This window comes from Prionailurus viverrinus, chromosome B4 (assembly GCF_022837055.1).
Source record: "Prionailurus viverrinus isolate Anna chromosome B4, UM_Priviv_1.0, whole genome shotgun sequence".
NCBI classification, from domain to species: Eukaryota; Metazoa; Chordata; class Mammalia; order Carnivora; family Felidae; genus Prionailurus; species Prionailurus viverrinus.
The window spans coordinates 21,853,639-21,876,851 of NC_062567.1; the positions used below are offsets into that span (position 1 = coordinate 21,853,639).

At 38.5% G+C, this 23,213-nt stretch overlaps 2 protein-coding genes across 4 annotated transcripts in view; one reads left to right on the forward strand and one right to left on the reverse strand.

The window, feature by feature from the left end:
* MASTL (microtubule associated serine/threonine kinase like) overlaps positions 1 to 19,060 on the reverse strand; it is a 35,147-nt gene extending 16,087 nt beyond the window's left edge. For all 3 annotated transcript variants that reach the window (XM_047868276.1, XM_047868275.1, XM_047868274.1), the window contains exons 1-6: positions 18,807 to 19,060; positions 15,945 to 16,082; positions 7,896 to 8,035; positions 7,077 to 7,165; positions 1,740 to 1,846; positions 1,142 to 1,292 (exon numbers count right to left, since the gene is read on the reverse strand). In XM_047868276.1, coding sequence (XP_047724232.1) covers positions 1,142 to 1,292; positions 1,740 to 1,846; positions 7,077 to 7,165; positions 7,896 to 8,035; positions 15,945 to 16,082; positions 18,807 to 18,992 — 811 coding nt within the window. In that variant the 5' untranslated portion in view covers positions 18,993 to 19,060. The remainder of the gene's footprint in view (positions 1 to 1,141; positions 1,293 to 1,739; positions 1,847 to 7,076; positions 7,166 to 7,895; positions 8,036 to 15,944; positions 16,083 to 18,806) is intronic.
* Positions 19,061 to 20,004: 944 nt separating this feature from the next.
* YME1L1 (YME1 like 1 ATPase) overlaps positions 20,005 to 23,213 on the forward strand; it is a 50,110-nt gene continuing 46,901 nt past the window's right edge. The window contains exon 1 of the mRNA XM_047866581.1: positions 20,005 to 20,222. Within this exon, the coding sequence (XP_047722537.1) occupies positions 20,190 to 20,222 (33 nt within the window). The 5' untranslated portion in view covers positions 20,005 to 20,189. The remainder of the gene's footprint in view (positions 20,223 to 23,213) is intronic.

Sequence of the window (23,213 nt, forward strand, 5' to 3'; positions counted from 1 at the left end):
TTTGAGGCAAGGAATTCTTTTACTCATCTTGATATCCACTCAGTGACCAGCACGGTGCCTTGCCCCGATCTAGTTCTGACTAGAGTAAGAAACGACTAAGGGAGAAGCAATTATTTTCACTTCAAAATAAGGCTATAGTAACATTGGCATATTCTGTATTTTAGTAGTTTTGCGCTTATCAAAGCTATAAATATATATTTTCAGCCATTTTGATTCCCACAGAAGTGATTTTGACAGAAAAAACAAGATTCCATGAATTTGGAAGAAAGGGTCAGTGGACAGAAAATTGTATTTGCAATCAGGACTTGGCTAACCCACTTACTAGTGTGTAATTAAACATTTTCAAACATTAGCTTTCTCATTTGTAAGTGAGATATCCTAGATATGTAAAGATTTGAGGACCAAATTCAAAATGAGGCAACATCCATGAAAACATGTATTCCCAAGATGAAGAACATGAGTGCAGAGAACTAAAACATCCAGTGTTGCTAAGTTATAGAAGGTAAAGTTAAGTGCAATAAAATGCCCCATTCTCTTCCTCTACTACCTTTGTTTTTTATTGTGTGCTAACGAAAAAATTTTATCTTTGCTTCAACTATTTTATTTCAAAATCTTTTGAAAATCATTTTATAAGGACACACAATATTACAGGTACTACATCTTGTTTATATAAGATTTCCAATGACCCAGTACAGTGAAATTTACCTGATAATCATTCTAATACTATGCTAATTGATGAATATCTCATTAGCTAGATAATTTATCCTGTTGACTTAAAGATCTGCAATAGGGGTGCCTGGCTGGCTCAGTCAGTAGAACATGTGACTCTTGATCTCAGTGTTAAGTTCCAGCCCTATGTTGGGTGTAGAGATTACTTAAAATCTTCTTTAAAAAAAAAAAAAAAAATATATATATATATATATATACACATACATATATATACATGTATATGTATATATATATATATATATATATGACAATCTGTGTCAGAAATGGCATTAACATGAGGAAATATAGGAATGCCCCAGCCTGTTCAAGAATTTGCATTTCAAACTCATATTGGAAATTAAAAAATTTAAAAACATGTTGTTCCTCAAAAGACACACTTAATGGAATAAACTACCTTTTCTTTTATACTCACATGAGTTTAGTAGTTTGCTACAATAAGGAGTAGTATCCTTGTGATCTACAGACATAGGACAAATTAGTCCTTGAGAAAGCTGTGATGTTTCAGATACATGGGTTGAAAGAATATTTGCAGAGTCTTTGTTGTTTTCTGCAACTGGTGTGTACTATTAAAGAGAGAAAAACAAAAACAAATGCTAAGATTTATCTCCACGAAAACACCACCTAAATACATAGACTGTTATACCACCTAAGTAGATAATGTGAAAGTAACTCACTATGCTTGATATTTAAATTTATTTTGATCAGGGGCACCTGGGTGGCTCAGTTGGTACAGCATCTGACTTCAGCTCAGGTCATGATCTCATAGCACATGAGTTCCAGCCCCACGTCTGTCTGTGTGCCAACAGCTCAGGGCCTGGAGCCTGCTTCGGATTCTGTGTCTCCCTCTCTGCCCCTCCCCCACTCATGCTCTGTCTCCCTCTCTCTCAGAAATCAATAATAAACATTAAAAAAATAAAAGAAATAAATTTATTTTGATCATTTATTAAAAAAAAAAGATTTAAAACTTTAAATGGGCATGTTATGTGAGTTTTTTCTAATTAAGTACTTACAAATCCCAAAGAGCTGATGAGAGATAACACCTGTCCTGGGGTTCTTGAATAATCTTGTCTAGGTTTAGCCATTGATGGTGTTGTAAGGATATCCATCATATTGATATCTATGTATGGAAAAAAAAGTATATGAAATTCTTTAAAAACTTCAATGTCACTGACTTACTAGTCAATAATCATCTCTTCTGAACTTTGTTGCCCTTTCCACATTAACGTTATCTATAAAATTAGCTTGAGTAAGATGAACATATCCAGTGAAGCCACCATGCTGTAAACATATACAACCAAGCAGACAGAGAAAGACTAATACTGTATGATCTCTCTTATATATGGAATCTTAAGAAAACAAAACAAAACCAAGCTCACAGATACAGAGAACAGATTGGTGGATGCCACAGGCAGGGGCAGGGGGTAGAAGAAATGGATGAAGGGGGTCAAATACAAAATTTTAAGAGATAAATATTTATTAAAAAAAAAAAAAAAGTGGGGCACCTGGGTGGCTCAGTTGGTTAAGCAACTGACTTTTGATTTCAGCTCAGGTCATGATCTCACTATTTTTGAGATCGAGCCCTATGGTCAGGCTCCATGACACTGCAGAGCCTGCTTGGGATTCTCTCTCCTTCTCTCTGCCCCTCTCCCTGCTCACTTTCTTTCTCTCAAAAATATAACACTAAAAAAAAAAAAAAAAAAAAAAAAAAAGCAAGTGCTTGAAATCATTACAATTCAATAGAACAGAGTCTTGTGCTGAAATGAATAGAACACCCAAATTAGGAGTCACCAAGATGCCTGGGTGGCTCAGTCAGTTAAACATCCTACTTTGGCTCAGGTCTTGATCTCACAGCTTAGGGTGAGTTCGAGCCCTGCATTGGGCTCTCTGCTGTCAGCACAGAGCCTGCTTCAGATCCTCTGTCCCCCTCACTCTCTGCCCCTCCCTTCATTCTCATTCTCTCTCTCAAAAACAAACATGAAAAAAAAGGAGTACTCAGTCACTAAACAAGAGTATTATCTAACTGGCAACAGGCACTCTTCTATGAGACTTTTTTCTTTTTTTTGAGAGAGAGAGAGAGAGAGAGAGAGAGAGAGAGAATATCTTAAGCAGGCTCCATGCTTAGCATGGAGTCCGATGCGGGGGTTGATCCATGATGCTGGTATCATGACATGAGTTGAAATCAAGAGTCAGATGCCCAGCTGACTGAACCACCCAGAAGCCCCTGTGATATCAGACTTTTAAAGGTAAACTGAAAGTTTGAACCTAACAAATTTTATTGATTCTACACACTGATGAAGCAAGAAGGACTAACAGGTAACAACAAACATCTTGAAGAATATTTTATAAATTAAATGTTAAAAATGTTATGGCAGTGATTTATTGGATATAACTCCAAAAGCACAGGCAAAAAGCAGAAATAGACAAATGGGGCTATATCAAACTTAAGCACTTTCGCACATCAAAGGAAATAGTCAAAAGAATGAAAAGAACCTACAGAATGGGAGAAAACATCTTCAAACCAGTTATCTGATAAGGGGTTAATGTACAGAATATATAAAGAAGTATAACTCAACAACAATAAAAAAATTCAATACTTATCTAATTAAAAAGTGGATAAAGAACTTGGACAGACATTTCTCCAAAGAAGATATACAAATTGCCAACATGATTATGAAAAGAGGCTCAACATTAGTAATCAATGGAAAATGCAAATCAAAACTATAATGAAATATCACCTCATACCCATTAGGATGGTTAGTATCAAAAACAGAAAATAAGTAGTGTTGGCAAAGATGTGGAGAATTGGAACCCTTGTACATTGCTGGTAGGTATGATAAATAGTGCAACCACTATGAAAAACAAATGGAGTTGCCACAAAAAATTAAAAATAGAATTACTGTGTGACACAGGAATTCCACTACTAGGTAAGGTCACAAAAGAATTGAGAGCAGGGGATCTACAATATTTACATCCTCATGTCCACTGCATTATTCACAATAGCCAGGAGGTAGAAGCAACCTAAATGTCTACTGACACATGAATGGATTTAAAAAAATAGCATATATATGTATAATGGAATGTTATTCAGTCTTTAAAAAGAAGGAAATTCTGCTACATGCTGCAACAAGTATGAACCTTGAGGACATTATGCTAAGTGATATGGCAGTCACCAAATGACAAATGCTCTGTGATTCTACTTATATGAGGCATCTAAAGTAATCAAACTCACAGATACAGAAAATAGAATTGTGGTTGCCAGGGCTGAGGGGACAGGAAAACGGGGTATAATGCTTCAGTTTTGTAAGATAAAAAATTTCTAGAGATCTGGTGCAGAGCAATGTGAACATGGTTAACACTACCCAACTGTACACTTCAAAATGGTTTTATATTATGTTTTTTACCAGTATCAAAACAAAAAAACAAACAAACAAACAAAACCAAAAAACCACCACCAACAACAACCAAATTCAGAATCTGTATACTTAAAAGATGTTTGTTGTATTACTATTTATGCTAATACAAATGTAGGATTACTTGGGATCCATTTTATTTTACTTTATCTTTATAATTTTTATTTTTTATGTAAGCTCTACACTTAATGTGGGGATTGAACTCATGACACTGAGATCAAGAGTTCAATGCTTTACAAACTGAGACAGCCAGGTGCCCTATGGGAGCCAAATTTTAAATAATTCATGAGATATGAAAAAAATTAAAAAATATTAAATGGCTATAGTACTTAACACAACATTTTTATAATTTGTGACTTTTCTCAATATCTTATCTGAAACCCAGGGAACTAGATTTGCCTCACAATTAAAAAATGTTTAGATTTTAGGTAATGTGATAGGGGTGCCGGGGTGGCTCTATCAGTTGAGTCTCTGACTCTTGGTTTTAGCTCAGGTCATGATCCCAGGGTTGTGGGTTTGAGCCCCACATTGGGCTCTGTGCTGAGTGTGGAGTCTGCTTAAGATCCCCCTTAAGATTCTTGCTGTCTCTCTCTCTCTCAAAAAATAAGAAGAAAAAAAAAAAGGAAGAAGAAAATGGAAAAAAAAAAAGGTAATGTGATAAATTACAGTGGTTTTTTAAATTTTTTTTAATTGAAGTATGACACACAATGTTACATTAATTTCAGGTGTACAGCATAGTGATTCAACAACTCTACACATTATGATATACTCACCACAAGTGTAGCTATCATCTGTCACCACACAGTGCTATTACGATACCACTGACTATATTCCTTATGCTATACTTTCCATCCCCATGACTTATTCATTCCGTAATTGGAAACATGTACCTTCCACCTCTCTTTCACCCATTTTGCCCTTTTGCCCCTCCCCACCAAGAAACCATCAGTTTGTTCTCTGTATTAATGGGTCTGACTCCACTTTTTTTGGTTTGGTTTGTGTTTTAGATTCTGTGTATGAGTGAATCTACTGGTCTTTCTGTTTGACTTATCTCACTTAGCATAACACCCTCTAGTTTCATCCATGTTGTCACAAAAGGTAAGACCTCATTCTTTTTTATGGCTAAGTTAATACTCCATTGTGTGTGTGTGTGTGTCTGTGTGTGTGTGTGCACACGCCACATCTTCTTTATCCATTCATCTTTCGATGTACACGTGGGTTGCTTCCGTATCTTGGCTATTGTAAATACTGCTGAAATCAACATAAGGATGCACATTATCTTTTCAAATTAGTATTTTTGTTTCTTTGGGTAAATATCCAGTATACTGTATAGTTAGGAACATCCTTAGTGGCATCTCATCTAGCAGCCTGGTACTCAAATATTATTATTACTGTTATAAAGAGTATGAGTAGTTATGTGAAATTGGATTAATAAAAACTATAAATAGCCCACATCAGTTCAGGTCAAATTTTATTATTAGCTGAAAAACCTTTAGGTATTCAAAACCTTTTGAAATTTTGCTCCTAAAGAATTATAGATTTATATTTAATTTCAAATAATTATAATCTCCTGCTTTATAATTTATAAGCCCAATTTTCTAATGTTCATTTATTTCTACCTGCTACCAATTTAATAGATGATACCATATGCTACAAAGTCAATAAACTCTCAAGTATCCATACTTTTTTTTTTTAGACTTTTTAATTAATTAATTAATTTTTTGATTTACATCCAAGTTAGTTAACATATAGCGCAACAATGATTTCAGGAGTAGATTCCTTAATGCCCCTTACCCACTTAGCCCATCTCCCTGTCCACAACCCCTTCCAGCAACTCTGTTTGTTCTCTATATAAAAAGAGTCTCTTATGTTTTATCCCCCTTCCTGTTTTTATACTCTTTTTGCTTCCCTTCGCTTATGTTCATTTAACACTTTTTCTAGTTTCTCTCTTTTAGAAACAATGCTGCTACAAAGTTATGTTCATATTATTTTGTTCTCTAGAACCATTTCCTCAGAACAAATTCCAAGACCAGACACCTGGGTAGCTGAGCATCTGACTCTTAATTTTGGCTCAGGTAATGATCTCAGAGTTGTGAGGTTGAGCCCTGCATTGGGCTCTGCGCTGACTGCGTGGAGCCTGCTTGGGATTCTCGGTCTCCCTCTCTCTCTGCCCTTCTCCTGCCCATGTGTACTCTCTCAAAATAAATAAACATTAAAAAAAAAAAAAAGAATAAATTCCAAGACATAATCAGTCACTAGGTCAGAAAGAATGAAAGCTTCTGTTCCTTAAAACACATTGTTAGACATACGTTGGAAGGCACTGTGCTAATTACAATGTGTAACTGTGCTTTTACAGTCTCATTAATTCTGGATCTTCAGTTCACTCTCTCTCTCTCTCTCTCTCTCTCTCTTTTTTTTTTTTTTTTTTTTTTTTGCCTAGCTTAATAGTGTGAAATGATTCATTTGTTATTTTTTAAGTTAGCATTTCTTTCATTACTAGTAGTGAAATTAACATACTCCTATAAAAATGTGTGAGTTTGTGTGTGTGAATCTTGTGTGTAGTTTCTTTGCCCCTAGTTTATCAAGGTGGTCCTGTCCGTGTAAGTTCTGTAGGTATTACTTCATTCTAATCACTCAACTGATGTTTAATTGGTCAAACTAGTTTCAGTAGAGACAAAAAGTCAGAAGAACAGAAATGGTGAGTTCTTCTTTGAAGATCCAAAGATCTTTGAGGGCCCTTAAGGATTTAGGAATAATTATTACCATTTTTCATCTTTAATAGAAAGGAAATACCAATATACCTTTCTAGTCTTTTTTGAAACAAATAGTAATCAAATTTTAGTCATTATAAGCTAACAAAACAGTGTAAGTTAATAACATGTAGTGCGCAAAATTTGTCGGATTTTTAAAAAGGTACTTACCTCCTATTTTTCTTACCTCTATTCAAAGTAACTTTGGAAAGGCCAAAATCTGTTAGCTTAATATGACCTTCATTAGAAATAAGCATATTGTCTGGTTTCAAATCCCTGCATATACAAAAGACAAATATCAGATAACTAAAAAAGAGCTAGTGTTGATGTTAGAATTAGCAGGGGAAAAAGCCAGAAAGTTACAGAGAAGATTCAAACCCCATATATTTTTTCTCTAAAATAAGGCACTTATTGCTGGCTTTGAAAATGTGGGAAACAACTCTCAAAAGTAAATGATCTTTTGTATATTTGAACCTATGAGAAAGTTAACTGATGTAATGCTTTATTAGCTTTGGCATTATTCATTAGATTTTTCCATTAAAACAAATAAACTTCATTAGATAAAATAAACTTCAGACCAAGTCAAAATCATATTTACCTCTCTCAAGGAGGGTAAGATTAAGCCTTAATAGAGGAGAGCCACTTAGAACATGACATTTTAGAACATGACCGTGCACAGAGCAAAACACTGTAAGTCAGCTTGAATTATAAAATATAGCACTTTTGTGTGACAATAAAGGAGTAGAAAAAAGATTCAATATTCTTCACAGCAAAATGGCATACTGATGCTCAAAGCAACATATTAAAAAAAACAAAGGGAGGGGAGATGAAAGAAGAGTTGATGGAGGTTCTAAACATACACAATATGTTTACCTGGGTTATCTACCAAACTTTAGATAACCCAGATACATAGGCAAATGATTATGCAAATATTTCAGACTCAAATATTTAATACATAATTTGATTACTTGTGCTTTTAAGTAATAGTTTGTACAACAGTCTCTACCTGTGGATGATTCCATGTCTGTGAAGATAGTCTAGAGCCAAGGCTACTTCAGAAATATATTTGACAGCCATCTCTTCATCAAAATAACCATATATATGTAAGAGAGACTTGACATCTCCACCAATAAGATATTCCATTACCTATCAAAAAGGAATATAAATATTATAAAATACAAACAAGATGATTAACTTTAAAAATGTTATTTGAGTGTTACAGTTATATATTTTTAGCATGGTTCTATAACAGACACATTTAAAAAAAATTTTTTTAACATTTTTATTCACTTTTAGAGAGACAGAGAAACACAGCATGAGCGGAAGGGGCAGAGAGAGAGAGGGAAACACAGAATCTAAAGCAGGCTCTGGGCTCTGAGGTGTCAGCGCAGAGCCTGACGTGGGGCTTGAACTCATGCACCAAGAGACCATGACCTGAGCTGAAGTGGGCCGCTTAACCAACTGAGCCACCCAAGAGCCCCCAGACACATTTTCTTAAAATTTATTTTGAAAGAGAGGGGGGAGGGAGAGTACAAGCAGGGGAAAAGCAGAGAGAGGGAGAAAGAACCCCAAGCAGGCTCTGCACTGACAGAGCCTCAGCCCCAGTGGGGCGCTTGAACTCATGAACCATGAGATCATGACCTGAGCCGAAATCAAGAGTCAGATGCTTAACTGACTGAGCCACTCAGGCACCCCAGCACAGACACATTTTCTTGATATCACTCAGTATACATTAATACCAAGTTTGCTCATGTTGCCATATAATTTTTTTAATTTAAATTAAAATGTTTAATCTAAATAAAAATTCAGACTTATACAAAAGGTATAAGGACAGTCCCATATACTCTTTATCTAGATTTACCTATCGTGAGCATTTTGCCACATTTGCTTTCTTCCTCTCCTCATATATGAATATAAAATAAACCTTTGTTAATAATTAACAAACACGTTATTATTATGTTACATAATAAAATAATAGGATTATTAACATTATTGATACAAATATCTTTTTTTTTTTTTTTAACGTTTATTCATGTTAGAGAGACAGAGCATGAGCAGGGAAGGGGCAGAGAGAGGAAGACACAGAATCTGAAGCAGGCTCCAGGCTCTGAGCAGTCAGCACAGAGCCCAATGCGGGACTCGAACTCATTCATGAACTGTGAGATCATGACCTGAGCCTCAGATGCTCAACTGACTCAGCCACCCAGGCGCCCTGACACAAATATCTTAAATGCATGTATTTCTATTCAGACTAAAGAAATGAATTTAAAAATATGGTAATGTGCCTGGGTGGCTCAGTTAAGTGTCTGACTCTTGATTTCAGCTCAGGTCATGATCTCATGGTTTGTGAATTCAAGCCCCACATCAGGCTCTGCACTGGCAGCATGGAGCCTCCTTGGGATTCTTCCTCCCTCTCTCTCTGCACCTCCACTGCTCACACTCTCCGTCTCTCAAAATAAATTAATAAAGATTAAAACATTTTTAAAAACATGGCAACATTAACAACTGATATTTATAGCTTTAAAGCTTTTGCTAAATAATTGGAGAATACAGTTGAAGAGGTCACGATACAAAATTCTTCATCATGTATCTAACAAGGATATTCTTACATAACTACAGCATAATAAAATTCAAGGAGCTTAACACTACTATAATGTATTATCTAATCTATAGTCCATATTCAAATTTCTCTGAGTATCTAAATAAACATCCCAGATAGCACTTCCCCTCATCCCCTTGCCCATGCATGGGATTTAGTTATCATGTCTCTTTAGTCTCCTTTAATCTGGGACAGTCCTGGGGCACCTGGGTGGCTCAGTTGGTTAAGCGTCCGACTTCGGCTCAGGTCCTGATCTCGCAGTCCGTGAGTTCGAGGCCCGCGTCAGGCTCTGGGCTGATGGCTCAGAGCCTGGAGCCTGTTTCCGATTCTGTGTCTCCCTCTCTCTCTGCCCCTCCCCCGTTCATGCTCTGTCTCTCTCTGTCCCAAAAATAAATAAACGTTAAAAAAAAAAAATTAAATCTGGGACAGTCCTTTGCCTTTTTTGAGGGGGGTAGTCTTTCCTGACATCTGATTATTTCCTCACGATTTAATTCAGGCTATGTATTTTTGCCAGGAATACTAAATAAGTCAACTAAATAAGATGTTGACTCTTTCCTAGAGACTCTCACCAGATGGGACACCTAATGTCAGCATGTTCCATTACTGGTGATGTTGACTTTGATCACTTAGTTAAGGTGGTAACTTCAGATTTCTCCATTGAAGAAGCACTTTTTTCTCCCTTGCTCATTAATAAGTAATGGGGGAAATACTTTGAGAGTATGTAAATAACCTGTTTCCCAACAAATTTTCAAGCACTGATTTTAGCATCATGTGACTATAGGTGATTCTTGTCTGAATCGACTAATGCTATGTGGTTGCAATACTATTCCTTCCACATGCACTAGTCATTACTCTCAAAAATTTGTATCGTTTTAAGGTATAAGATACTGCCTACTAAGAACTTAATAAAACAAAGTCCTTTCTTTCCCTTTTAGGCCAGTAATTTCCCTGGTAGGGACTAGTCAATGTTTGTTGGTGATATCAATCATTAAAACATTTACTAAGCACAAAATCTGTGTTATACACTGTGCTAGCACTGGGAATATAAGCATGAATAAAATGTCTCTGCCAGTGAAAGAGTTTAAAGTAGTTTACAGTAGTAGAAAAATAAGTAAATAGATCCTGTATTTGAGTTCATGAGAGTGTTTATTTTCTTACATTCTCATCGATTGTTATTGATCCTTTTTATCTTTGTCAATCTAAAAAAAAATGGACTTGTTTAAACATTCACTTTATTTACCGTTAGGGAGATATAGGACCTTTACACAATTTTTGGTCTTTTATGTATCTTCTGTGAATCACTTCTGTGCCCATTTTTCTATTGGGTATTTAATTATTTCTTATTGATGTGTAAAACCTGTTACACAGTAGTAAAATTAGCCCTTTGTGTGTCTTTTTTTTTTTTAATCAATTCAAAATTTTATTTTTTTTTTATTTTTATTTTTACCTTTGTGTGTCTTTTGAACAATATTTTCTCCAAACTTGTTATTCGACTATGTAAATGGTATTTTGTATAAAAATGTTTTACTTTGTACTCAGTAAGACCTACACCAACTTATGATTATAAAAGTTTTCTTCTAGTACTTTTATGGATTCACTTTTTTAAGTAGAAATCTACAATACGAAAGGGGAACAAGTGACTCTAGCACTATGTCATGTTTCATAACTGTTCAGAAAATTATTTCAAGTAACTTCAAAAAACAGAATTTTATTTTTTATCATTATTATTTTTTACAACTGCAGGAAATTATAATTTTTTTATGTTTATTTTTATTTTTGAGAGACAGAGCACCAGCAGGGGTGGGGTAGAGAGACAGGGAGACACGGAATCTGAAGCAGGCTCCAGGCTCTGAGCTGTCAGCACAGGGCCCGATGCAGGGCTTGAACTCAGGACAGTGAGATCATGACCTGAGCTGAAGCTGGACGCTTAACCAACTGAGTCACCCAGGTGCCCCCAAAAACAAAATTAAAAAAAAGTTTATTGGGGTGCCTGGGTGGCTCAGTCAGTTAGGCTTCTGACTTTGGCTCAGGTCATGAATCACAGTTTGTGAGTTTGAGCTCCCAGTCGGGCTCTGTGCTGATAGGTCGGAGCCCAGAGCCTGCCTCAGATTCTGTGTCTTCCTCTCTCTCTGCCCCTCCCCTGCTCATGCTCTCTTTCAAAAAAAAAAAAAAAAAATTTTTTTTTTTAAGTTTATTTATGTATTTGAGAGAGAGACAGAGACAGAGAGAGGGGGTGGGTAGAGGGGCAGAGAGAGCGAGGAAAGAATCATAAGCCGGCTCTGCAATGTCAGTGCAGAGCCCAATGTGGGGGTCCATCTCACCAACCATGAGATCATGACCTGAGTCAAAATCAAGAGTCGGATGGACACCTAACCAACTGAGCCACCCTCAGAATTATGATAGTATATCCCAAGGGGAAAAAGAACTGCAAAAAAATCCTAAATTGAATCCAGTTGCTTTAGTGTTAGTAAAACAATATTGGTATTGTTGTTTGGAAAATATCAGATATACATAATGTTGTAAGTTAAAGCAAATGAATAATTATGTTAATGTTGTTAGGAACCTGCACAGTCAGGGTAAAAGAATACATATTTTTTTCAAAATATTTTTACATGTTATATATTTTCCAAAGATGTTGAGTAAAAATTCTATAATTTTCCATTGAATTGGAAATTGAAGCATGAACTCATGATATATTTTTCTCTTTCTACAAAAATGTTTTAAAATACATAAGTCATGGGGATGAAAGTACAGCACAGGAAATATACTCAATGACATTGCAATTAAATTTGGTGACCAATGGTAACTAGACTTATTGTGAGGATCATTTTGTAATGTATAAAAAGATGGACTCGCTATGATTTACACCTGAAACTAATAGGATATTGTTTTTAATCTTTTAATTTTTCCTGATGCTCTGTAAGGTCTTACCACATACTGTTTCATAAGCAGTGTCTGATTAAACAGTTAGTCCCCTATTGTCTTTGTGAATGGAATACATCAGTGTTTCCTTCTTTTTCTGTAAAGAGCCAGATAGTAAGTATTTTAGGCTTTGTGAACCATGTGTGGTTCTATGTGGCAACTACCTCACTCTTCTGTTGTTGCAAAAGAGCAGCCATAGATAATAAGTAAACAAAAGGATGTAGTTGTATTCCAATAAAATGTATTTATTCATCAAAATTCAAATTTCATATAATTTTCATATATCACAAAATATTATTCTTCCTTTGATTTTTTTCAACATTCTAAAAATGCAAAAACTATTCTCAGCTCACAGGCTGTATAGAAACAGTGGACCAGATTTGGCTCACCACAGACATAAAAGATGTAAAGTCAATTACTCTTTTTTTTTCTTTTTTAAATTTAATGCTTATTTTTGTGAGACAGAGAGAGACAGAGACAGACAGAGTGTGAGTGGTGGAAGGACAGACAGAGAGGGAGACACAGTATCCAAAGCAGGCTCCAGGCTCTGAGCTGTCAGCACAGAGCCCAATGTGGGGCTCGAACTGACAGACTAAGAGATCATGACCTGAGCTGAGGTCAGAGACCTAACTGACTGAGTCACCCAGGTGCCCCAAAAGTCAATTATTCTTACAGTATTTTTCACCTTCTTACTGATACTCTATATATTTTTTGACTCAGTGAATTATCCTATAAATTAGACCCATATCTCTGGCTTTCTCAGAGCAAAGGTGTCTCCAGAGGGGCTGTCTTTAATACTGATTTAGGGTGAATTCCAATACAAATTTATATCTTTTCTCCAAAATCCAACTTCACAGCTTATCACAGAGAAGGTCATTACAACAGGAACTGCAATTCATGCTAAGGTATTCATTGGAGTGTTTTTTAGAACAGTAAAAAAACCCAAAGCAACTCATCAATAGGATATTTGTTATAAAAATTATGTAATTCCTAAATAAATCTATGGAATTCTGTGTAGCCATTAAAAAGGATGAGGTCTGGTGCACCTAGGGGGCTCAGTTGATTGAGCATTCAACTCTTAGTTTCAGCTAAGGTTATGATCTCACGGTCTGGTTGCGGGATTGAGCCCGCAGGTCCATGGAGCTGGCTTAAGATTCTCTATCACTTCTCGGCCTTTTGGCTAAGATCAAGTGAAGATTCTCTCTCTCTCTTTGTCCCTCCTCCAGTTGGACGAGTGTACTTTCTTTCTCTCTCCCTCAAAAAAATAAATAAAACCTACTTAAAAAAAAAAAGGATGAGGTCACCAGTAAGTGGGAAAAAAAATAAGTAGAACAGTACTTACAACATGATCACATTTCATGTACTTATTTAAACTGTACAAAAAACATTTATTTATTTATGTTTATTTATTTTTGAGAGAGACAGTGCAAGTGGGGGAGGGGCAGACACACACACACACACACACACACACACACACACAGAATCTGAAGCAGGCTCCAGGCTCTAAGCTGTCAGCACAGAGCCCAACACGGGGCTCGAACCCATGAATCGGGAGATCATGACCTGAGCCAAAGTTGGACGCTTAACCGACTGAGCCACCCAGGCACCCCTAAAAATCTTTTACCCATCCTGCATTAGTCCCAATGCAGAAAAGGTGCTCACCACTGTCCTAGAAAAACTTTTTACTTTCCAAAATTTTCTGGCCTTCCCATTAAATCTGTGTAACCACATTAAAAAAAAAAAATGAGAGAAAGAAAAAGTGTGAGCAGGCAGAAAGGGAAAGAATCCCAAGCAGGTTCTGTGCCCTCAGGGCAAAGGATATTTCCACCGTCTAGATTTTCTCTTACATTTATATATCTAACCATTAAGGATGGTTTACTGAGTGTGTAATACAAGGAATAAGACAAAAGCATGAGATCATGAACCATGAGATCACAACCTGAGGTGAAATCAAGAGTCAGATGCTTAACAGACTGAGCCACTGAGGCGTCCCTGTAACTACATTTAATGTCAGTCTAAATATACTCACAGATTTACTGAAAGACTAGAAATGGATTTAACCATCAGGTACCAAAAGAGTTTTAGATTTGACTATGTTTATAACCTTTCCTGAACATTCAGGTCTACAACTTGAAGTTGAATATCATGTTCTTCCACACGAGAGTTCTGTTCAGACTCAAACTTTTATAATTTTTTTTTAGTTTATTTATTTTGAGAGAGGGAATGTGTGTGTACTCACACACGTGCAAGCAGGGGAGGGGCAGAGAGAGAGGGAGAGACAGAATCCCAAGTAGGTTCCGTGCTGTCAGATCTCACGATCAGTGAGATCATGACCTGAGCCAAGATCTTAATCTTAACTGACTGAGCCACCCAGGCACCCTTCAAGTTTTTGACATAGAAAAAAGTTGAAGTGTGGCACAATTAAGTTCCACAGAGGGCTTCAGCATATCGAGGATAAAGGGTTTCCACTACTGAAGGCAATCAAATTATGAAAGAAATCAGCATTCCATTGGTAAACTATGAATCTGGCGTCTAAAATCTACATCCTAAGACCCATTCATTCATAGAAAACCATTTGTGCATACCAAACAGAAGCTATTGGAGTCACCAAACATTTAATCCATAGATCATCTCAGAAATCAAAAAAATCTCTAAAATATGTAGTCAAGATATCCTCACCAATTCCTCCCCCCTCAAATTCTTCCTTAGAAATGAAAAGCAAGCAATTGTCAAAGTCCACACACCCAATATCCACCACCTCCCCAAATCTTTATTACATACCAAACTTTGTATAGTATTCCCATTATGTGTCTTTTACTTGCCAAATATTTTTAGCACCATGTGCCAGACACTGTTCTACATGCTTTATATTAACCTATTAAAATTTCACCATAACCTCTGAAGTAAGTACTATTATTATCTCCATTTTGCAGGTGAGGAAACTGAGGTGTGAAAGTTAATTTTATGTGTCATTTTGGCTAAGCCATGGTACTCAGAGATTTGGTGAAACATGAACCTAAATGTTGCTATGAAGGTGTGTTAGATGATATAAACATCTAGGTAGACTTTGAGTTAAGGCTGATGACCCTCCATATTCTCGGTGGGACCAATCCAGTCAGTTGAAGGCCTTAAAAGAAAAAAGACTGTCCTCCATGCCTCCCACCTCTACCCTACCCACCCCAAGAAAAAGGAATTATGCTTCTACACTGCTTTTTGGATCTGAGTTGTAACACCAACTCTTCAGGTCTACAGCCTGCTGGCCTACCCAGCAGATTTCAAACTTGAAAGCCCCAACAATCACAAAGAACAATTCCTTAAATCCTCACCCTCTACACACACCACATACACCCTATTCTTTTTCTCTGGTGAACCCTGGTTCAAACAACAGGTAAGGGTACTTGGTCAAAGTCATAAAGCTAGAAAGTGCAAAAGTTGGAATTCAAACGCAAGTGCTCTAAACTCAGAGACTGTATTCTTCTTGAGTCACTGAATTCAGTGATTGCTAAATGAAGAAAAAAATGGAAAATTACTCACCAAGTAGACATTATTTGCTGACTGTAGTGAATAGTACAAATGGACAATGAAAGGACTTTTGCTTAGTGCTAGTGCGTCCCTCTCGGCTTGCACCTGATGTGTCATATTTTTGTTGATCATATCTGCTTTTTTGACAACCTATGGTAGACAACATGATAACACATTCATTTTATTTTTTATTACAAAGTGTTCTCAAGTTTCAGAGTTGCCTTTTGTGAAAACAACCAGATGAAAGAAAAAGATGAAGAGAAAACACAGATGTCATTTGTACTCCACATTGCCATCAGGAAACTGTCAGAAAAACAGCAAATATGGTGAAAACAAATCAAACCTTTTTTCAAGAGAACTGCTTATTTTGGCATCAAGTGGCAAAAGTATCACATCCTTTTTGAGAAGGAAAAAGAAGTAAACAAATGTTCCCTTAGTGCCCTGCATATTAGTAGAAAAAAAGTTCCATTCTACTGTTCTTTTAACAAAGTCAAAGGATAGTGATCTTCCTCCTAATAAGCCCCCATAATCAGGAACCTACGCACAGAGAATTAGCAGCTAGTAAATTTTTTTAACTTCTGATTCTTTGATGGATGGGAATTAGAAAGAGGAAGAACATAGGAAGTTTGTTTGCCTAGGAAAAAAAAATCTTAAGAATGGTTAGAACTACTGAAAGTTAATAGTCTCAAATGTTGTCTTACAGAAAATAACAAGTTTCAAGTTTCAAGGTAATTGGTGTGGAAGCAAAACTATGATATAATCTACATTAAAATTGGAGCACTAACCTGAATAGTCAGCAACACTGAGATCAATTCTCAGGATGATTAAAAGTCATATTTCTTCCAAAGATTCATTAGAATATTTAACAAAATTATTAATACACTATAAATTCCAGCCTTATAACCTTTCCATAAGAAAACAAGGAAATTGGCAAAGCCAGTCCGTAACATGATTTCACCTATGACTCCACTAGATTGGAAGCTCTGTGAGGGCATGTTTGTTTTGTTTACCACTGTACCCTAGATCCTACACACAAAGGGGACACTCAACAAATATCGAAAACATGAATTGATGTTTTCATTTTAATAAGTGATAATGACTGATCAGCAAGTACAGCAGAAGGAAAAGCAACATATGAAGCAAGGAAGAATTAAATTCAATGCGGTGTGTCTGAGAGGTCAGGGAAGGTTTGAAGAGGGGCTAAGATGAACCTTAATACATAAATAACACAGGTGGAGATGAGCAGAGAAGGGTGGAAGAAAAGCACTTAAGGAGGAACCAGCACAAACGTAAGTTCAGAAGCACAGCACTACACAGCATTTACAGACTAGTCAATTATCTGGAGTGGCTAGAACATAGGATTTGTGGAAGTTACAGTTGATGTTTAGGGCCAGGACTTGGACCATGATTGCTTTTCTAAGGAGTTTGTTAGGTTGCATGTCACAGCCTAAGGAATGGATGAAAAAATAGCGATTCCAGTTAGGGGCCTATTCCTGGAAATGAAGGCCTGATGAATCTCAAAAACACTGTCAGGTAAAAAAACAAAACAAAACAAAACAAAACAAAAAACACACAAAAAACAAAACAGATGCAAAAGACCATGCATTGTATGATTCCATTTACATGCAATGTGGAGAAAGGGCAAACCTGCAGAGACAGAAAATAGATTGGTGGTTACCTGGGGCTAAGGGTGTTAAGGGGGAGGTACTGCAGAGGGGCAGGAAGTCTTTTTGGGGTGATGGAAATGTTCTAAAATTGGATTGTGGTAATAGTTACCCAATTTTTAATTTACTAAAAACTGACTTGTACTTTAAAAAAGAAGGAAGGGAGACAGGGAGGGAGGAAGAAAAGAAAAAAGAAAAAGAAAAAGTGAAGTCCTGTGCTTGGGCAGACTTGGGAACGTAATAGAATGGAAGAGATAATAAGAAGGAATACCAGACGGGGTGCCTGCGTGGCTCAGTCGGTTGAGCTTCTGACTCTTGGTTTTATCTCAAGTCACGCTCTCACATTCCGTGAGTCCGAGCCCCTCATCAGGCTCACACTGGCAGTACGAAGCCTTCTTGGGATTCTCTCTGTCCCTCCCCCGCACACTCTCTCTTGAAATGAATAAATAAACTTTAAAAATTTTTAAAAAAGAGAAGGAATGAGACAAAATTGACAGGACTAGTTGAGACATAGGTTATACAGATGGAGTAGAGGGAAATTAAAATGACTCACGTTTCTAGCCTGAATGACCGGGATGAAGGTGGTTTTATTAAGCGGAGAGAGGTAGTACAGAAAGTTCAGTGTTTAAGCAGTTAGGTGGAGAGGACTGTTCAAAGTCAGGAAAGTACAATTTCAAGGCACTTGGTAGATATTCACATAGCAACGTCCAACAGGAAGTTGAAACTGCATTAGCGGTAAAACTGCTGGTTTCTTTACCATGTTCATTCAGTGCTTAAATACGAGTAATCCGAAATTATGGGAGTGGGGAGTGAGGACCAAGAGTGGCCAGGAAAGCTTCAAATACATTGAAAGCTCTTGAATGCTTTTGGAATGATATGTACTGCTGCAAGGATAAAGGAGTGGTATGTTCTAACATGTTTCAGTTTAGTCTTTAAATAGCTGTTTCACATTTAATGTTTCAAACTTAATTCTGGTAAAGGTCAAGGCGATAAAAAGGACTCAGAAGTCCTGATGTCTCCTAAGCATTGTTGGTGTGAAAAGGGCGTGGCAGAGGCGAGCCACTCGGCCTGCCGGCGCTCAGGTCATACCAAGTAAGAAGTCATAGGGCTGTGGAGGCCCCTACCGCCTTGGAGCCTGACCAGTTCAGGGGGCAGAAAAGAGGGCCGAAGGTCCGAACTCTCTCCCTCTCTTTACTCCCCGCCTCCTTACCTTCACCGCATACAACTTGCCGCCTTTCTGCCCGAGATACACCTTCCCGAAGGCGCCACGGCTAATAGGTTTCACTATGGTGAATTCCTCAATGGAAGGAGGTCTTGGCACCGGGATCCTATTCACGCACTCCACTGTCACTGCGTCTCCTCCACTCTCCTTCTCTTTCCCCGCAGTGCGCTCCATAGCAGGCCAGCCCAGAAGGAAGCCTGTAGCATCAGCTAAGGCCCCTTCCCAAGCCACAACTCCCGCCAACTAGGTTCAAAGTAAGGCCCCGCCCACGCAATGCGTCGGCAGTGACGTCACCGCGTTGCCGCGCTCGCGCCGAGCCCAGCGCAGCCCCGCCCCTGTCACCTCTTGCTCGTAAGCGCGGAAGTACCCAATGGAGCTGAGGGCTGGGACGGTGGGAAATTCTCCAGCCAACCACACACTCTTCGAGGGCGGTGACCGCGGCTCAATTACCTCATTTAGTAATAATTGGGGAGGCACTGACTGTCTTTTGCTTACAAGAAATCTCGGGATTGACTAGGTTTCTCCTGACCTCCAAACGAGGTTGATGGGACCCGCCCTCACCCCGCTTTTGCTTGGTTTCGTTTATTTTTTACCCCTCGCGACCTCGCACCCCTGAGCGAAATGTAAGCCAGTTTGGTTTGGCTCCCCGAAATCATACAATGTGGAGAAACTGGATGAGCAGGAAGCAGGTGGCTGGCTGGCCCTGTCATCTGACAATGTTAACAGGATGTAACTTGCCTGACTGAAGCAGATGAGGACCAATAGGAACAATTTTTGATTTATTGTGGGGAAGATAAAAAGCACTAAACTGTAGCGAAAGAGTTTATCATAACTCAAGGCCCAGTCGGAAAAGGAGACTATGTTGGAAGATTTCGTAAGGAAGATGCAAAAAGATTTAACAGGGTCAATGCCATCCCCTCTTAAGGGGGAGATATATACATATATAAATATATATACATGTATACATGTATACGTGTGTGTGTGTGTATATATCGGCGCCAGAGAGCTTGGGGATCCAGCACCTGTATTATTCCCGTGAACATCAAGCCTGGGGGCCAGGGTTGCTCAGCTACCGTAGTAGATACAAACGTCAGACCCAGAAAGGTGGAGCTCTAGCGCTGGCGTTCACCCGCGGGTGATGCAGCCCACCTGTCCCGGAAGTAGTGTTGCGTTGGAGGCTTGCCTTCCGGGGCAGATTGTATGTCGTTGCAGCAGCTGTAACAAGGGGAGGCCATTTTCTGTTTCTAGGAAGAGTGAGGGCTAGCGGAGAGGGAAAAAGAAAGGGAAGAAAGGGCTCAGCGCCTCCCCGCCGAGCCGTGGACAGAGGGGCACTTTCGGCAGGCGGGTGAGGTCGCTGAGGGCCCAGAGGAGATGTTTTCCCTCTCGAGTACGGTGCAGCCCCAGGTGAGTCTGGCATCCGGTCCTTTTTTTTCTCTCCTGCCCGCGGCTCTTTGCCGTTTGCGTTTTTGGAAGCGATTTCGCGTTTGGGATCGTAGGAGGGGGGCGATCAGCGCAAAGCAAGTCCTAGTCTTGAGAAGGGATCAGCGATCACGCTGAGAGTAAAAGGCTGACGTTGAAGCAGAGGCATGAGATGATGAGGACTTTGGTTTATCGAGTTGATAGCGTGGAATTTTTACTAGAGAATCCATTAGGCATTGTTCAGTGCCGGACATTCTGGGGTGGGGGGAGCAGAGTGAGGCTGGGGGAAACGCCTTTGCCTTAGATATGATGAAGGCAAATAATGTTTCTTTCGATCTGATCACCTCTCCAGTGATTTTACTGTTCACAACCCTGATACCCAACTTTTTCTTTCCTTTTTAAATGGAATTTAACCCAAACATGTTATAATTATTTGAATACTACGAGTGCTTTCTTTTTTGGCCAGAAATGACTAATAAACACATATTTTAAAGCTATTGACTGCTTGCAGTTACTATTTTTATTCATATTCTCCCATTTTTTTCATCAAGCAAAAGGGCAGAAAAGAGTCATTCCTAGGATTTTTAATTGTCTTCTTTTGGGAGTAACCACTTGTGACAGTGTCTTGTCCTTGTTTCATTTAAAAATCTTTTTTGATGGCAACATTCTGATAGTTTCTTGCTGGGGCGGGGGTGGGGTGACTTCTCAGTTTTGCTAATAGTTTTTGAACACATTCAGATTTAAAAATAATTTTTTAACACTCTTTAGTTTCAGCATATAATTACGTTCCTTTTGTAACCCCCACTCTTGGTTTTTTGTTTTTTGTTTTTTGTTTTTGTTTTGCTAGTACTGGCTGGATAATCGAAAATGATTAGTTATTTATTGGACATCAGTAATGGGCCAGGTGGACAAAGCAAATGTGGAATCTTTATAGTGATATGAAGAAAAGTTGAATAGGAGTTAGTCAAGTGAAGAGTTAATAGAAGTGAACCAGTATCCCAGGTATATGCAAGGATATCTGGAGGTCCTGAGATTGGGAAGAGTTTAGCTGATTGGAGGAACAAAAATAATGTCAGTGTGGCTACAATGTAGTGATTAAAGGGCATAATAACAGAATTAACGTTAGGGTGAAGCCTTGAGGCAGATCATACAGGAAATTATAAGGGACTTTGGATTTCATTTGAAGTGTAAGCATAGGATAACCTGATCAGAAGTGTTTTCAGTTAAGGATGCTATTGCAGTAATCCAGGAGAGGGATAATGTCCCACTAATGTGGTGGCAGTGGTTATGGAAAGAAGAGGATGAGTTTGTTTGTTTTGAACAAAGAGCAGAATTTAATGAGGGATGATGGAAAGAAGTGTTTCTGTTTTGGTCAGCTGGATGGGTGAAAATGTTATTTGCCGAGCTGTGTGATCAAACTCAAGGGGTTCACCACTTGAGATACATCAGATTGGACACAACCCGAGAAAATGTTGAAAACAAAGAACTTTATTACTTGTTACAAGTAAGGAAACAGATGACTCTCAAAGCCCTGTCTCTCTGTGGGGTTAGTACAGGAAGGTTTTATTCAGTGTATTAGGGGGCGGGGCAGGGAGCTCGCATAAGCACTTCAGTTACTCATTCCTAGCATGTCAACATGCTAGTACATACGTTGTATTTTCAAAAAAAAAAAAAAATGGTGAGGGGCGCCTGGGTGGCCCAGTTGGTTGAGCGTCTGGCTTCGGCTCAAGTCATGATCTCATGGTTTGTAAGTTCGAGCCCCGTGTCAGGCTCTGTGCTGATAGCTCAGAGCCTGGAGCCTGTTTCGGATTCTGTGTCTCCCGCTCTGCTCCTCCCCCGCTCGTGCTCTGTCTCTCTCTCTCAAAAATAAACATTAAAAAAGGGGCGCCTGGGTGGCACAGTCGGTTAAGCGTCTGACTTCAGCCAGGTCACGATCTCGCCATCCGTGAGTTCGAGCCCCGCGTCAGGCTCTGGGCTGATGGCTCGGAGCCTGGAGCCTGTTTCTGATTCTGTGTCTCCCTCTCTCTCTGCCCCTCCCCCGTTCATGCTCTGTCTCTCTCTGTCCCAAAAATAAATAAACGTTGAAAAAAAAAAAATAAAAAAAAAAAAATAAATAAACATTAAAAAAAATTTTTTTTTTTTAAAAGCCAGCTCATACTGGCTCACATAGGGTGGCTGTCAGGTGAGACACACCCAGCAAGGGGCTCTCACGTGAAACAGCTAGTCTCCTTGGCTGAAGTGTGGGTTCTACAAAACAAAACCTATTCCTTGCTTGCTTTTGTCCCTCCCCTTCCTCTCTTCTGCTGATAGCTTTCAGCTCTGGAGGGGTCCTACCAGTTGTTTGAAAAACAAGTCTGACTTGGCCTGTTGAATACAGTATTAAACCTTTTAAAGCTGAAGTTCAAGAAGTTTATATCAAGAAGATAGGAGAGTTTATCATCAGCTGGATGGAGAGTTAGTGGTACGTGATGTTGGTAGAGATGGTGAAGGCATTTTGTGTACTGCAGGCAGGCTTAATTGGGCTCATATATGTGTTTTATGCTCTTATGTGTTTTATGCTCTGAAGAAGGATAGTACACATATTTCTAATTCCTGGTTACTTAATCATTGAATACACTTGAATATAAACTGTGAAGCCAGGAAAGATATGGAAGGTGAACTTTTTCATTGAGATCAAACCATTTTTTAGCAATTTAAATCCTTTTTTGAATAAGAGATATAACTAATTAGAATGAAGCCTTTCAGGGGTGTCTGGGTGGCTCATTCCGTTGAGCATCAGACTTTTAATTTCGTCTCAGGTCATGATAGCAGGGTTTTGGGATCGAGTCCCGTGTCTGGCTCTGCACTGAGCGTGGGGCCTGCTTGGGATTCTCTCTCTCTCTCTTTCTCTCCCCCCCGCCCCGCCTTCCTCCCTCCCCCTTCCTCCCCCTCTGCTCCTGTCCTCTGCTTACACTTTCTTTCTCTAAAATAAAAATA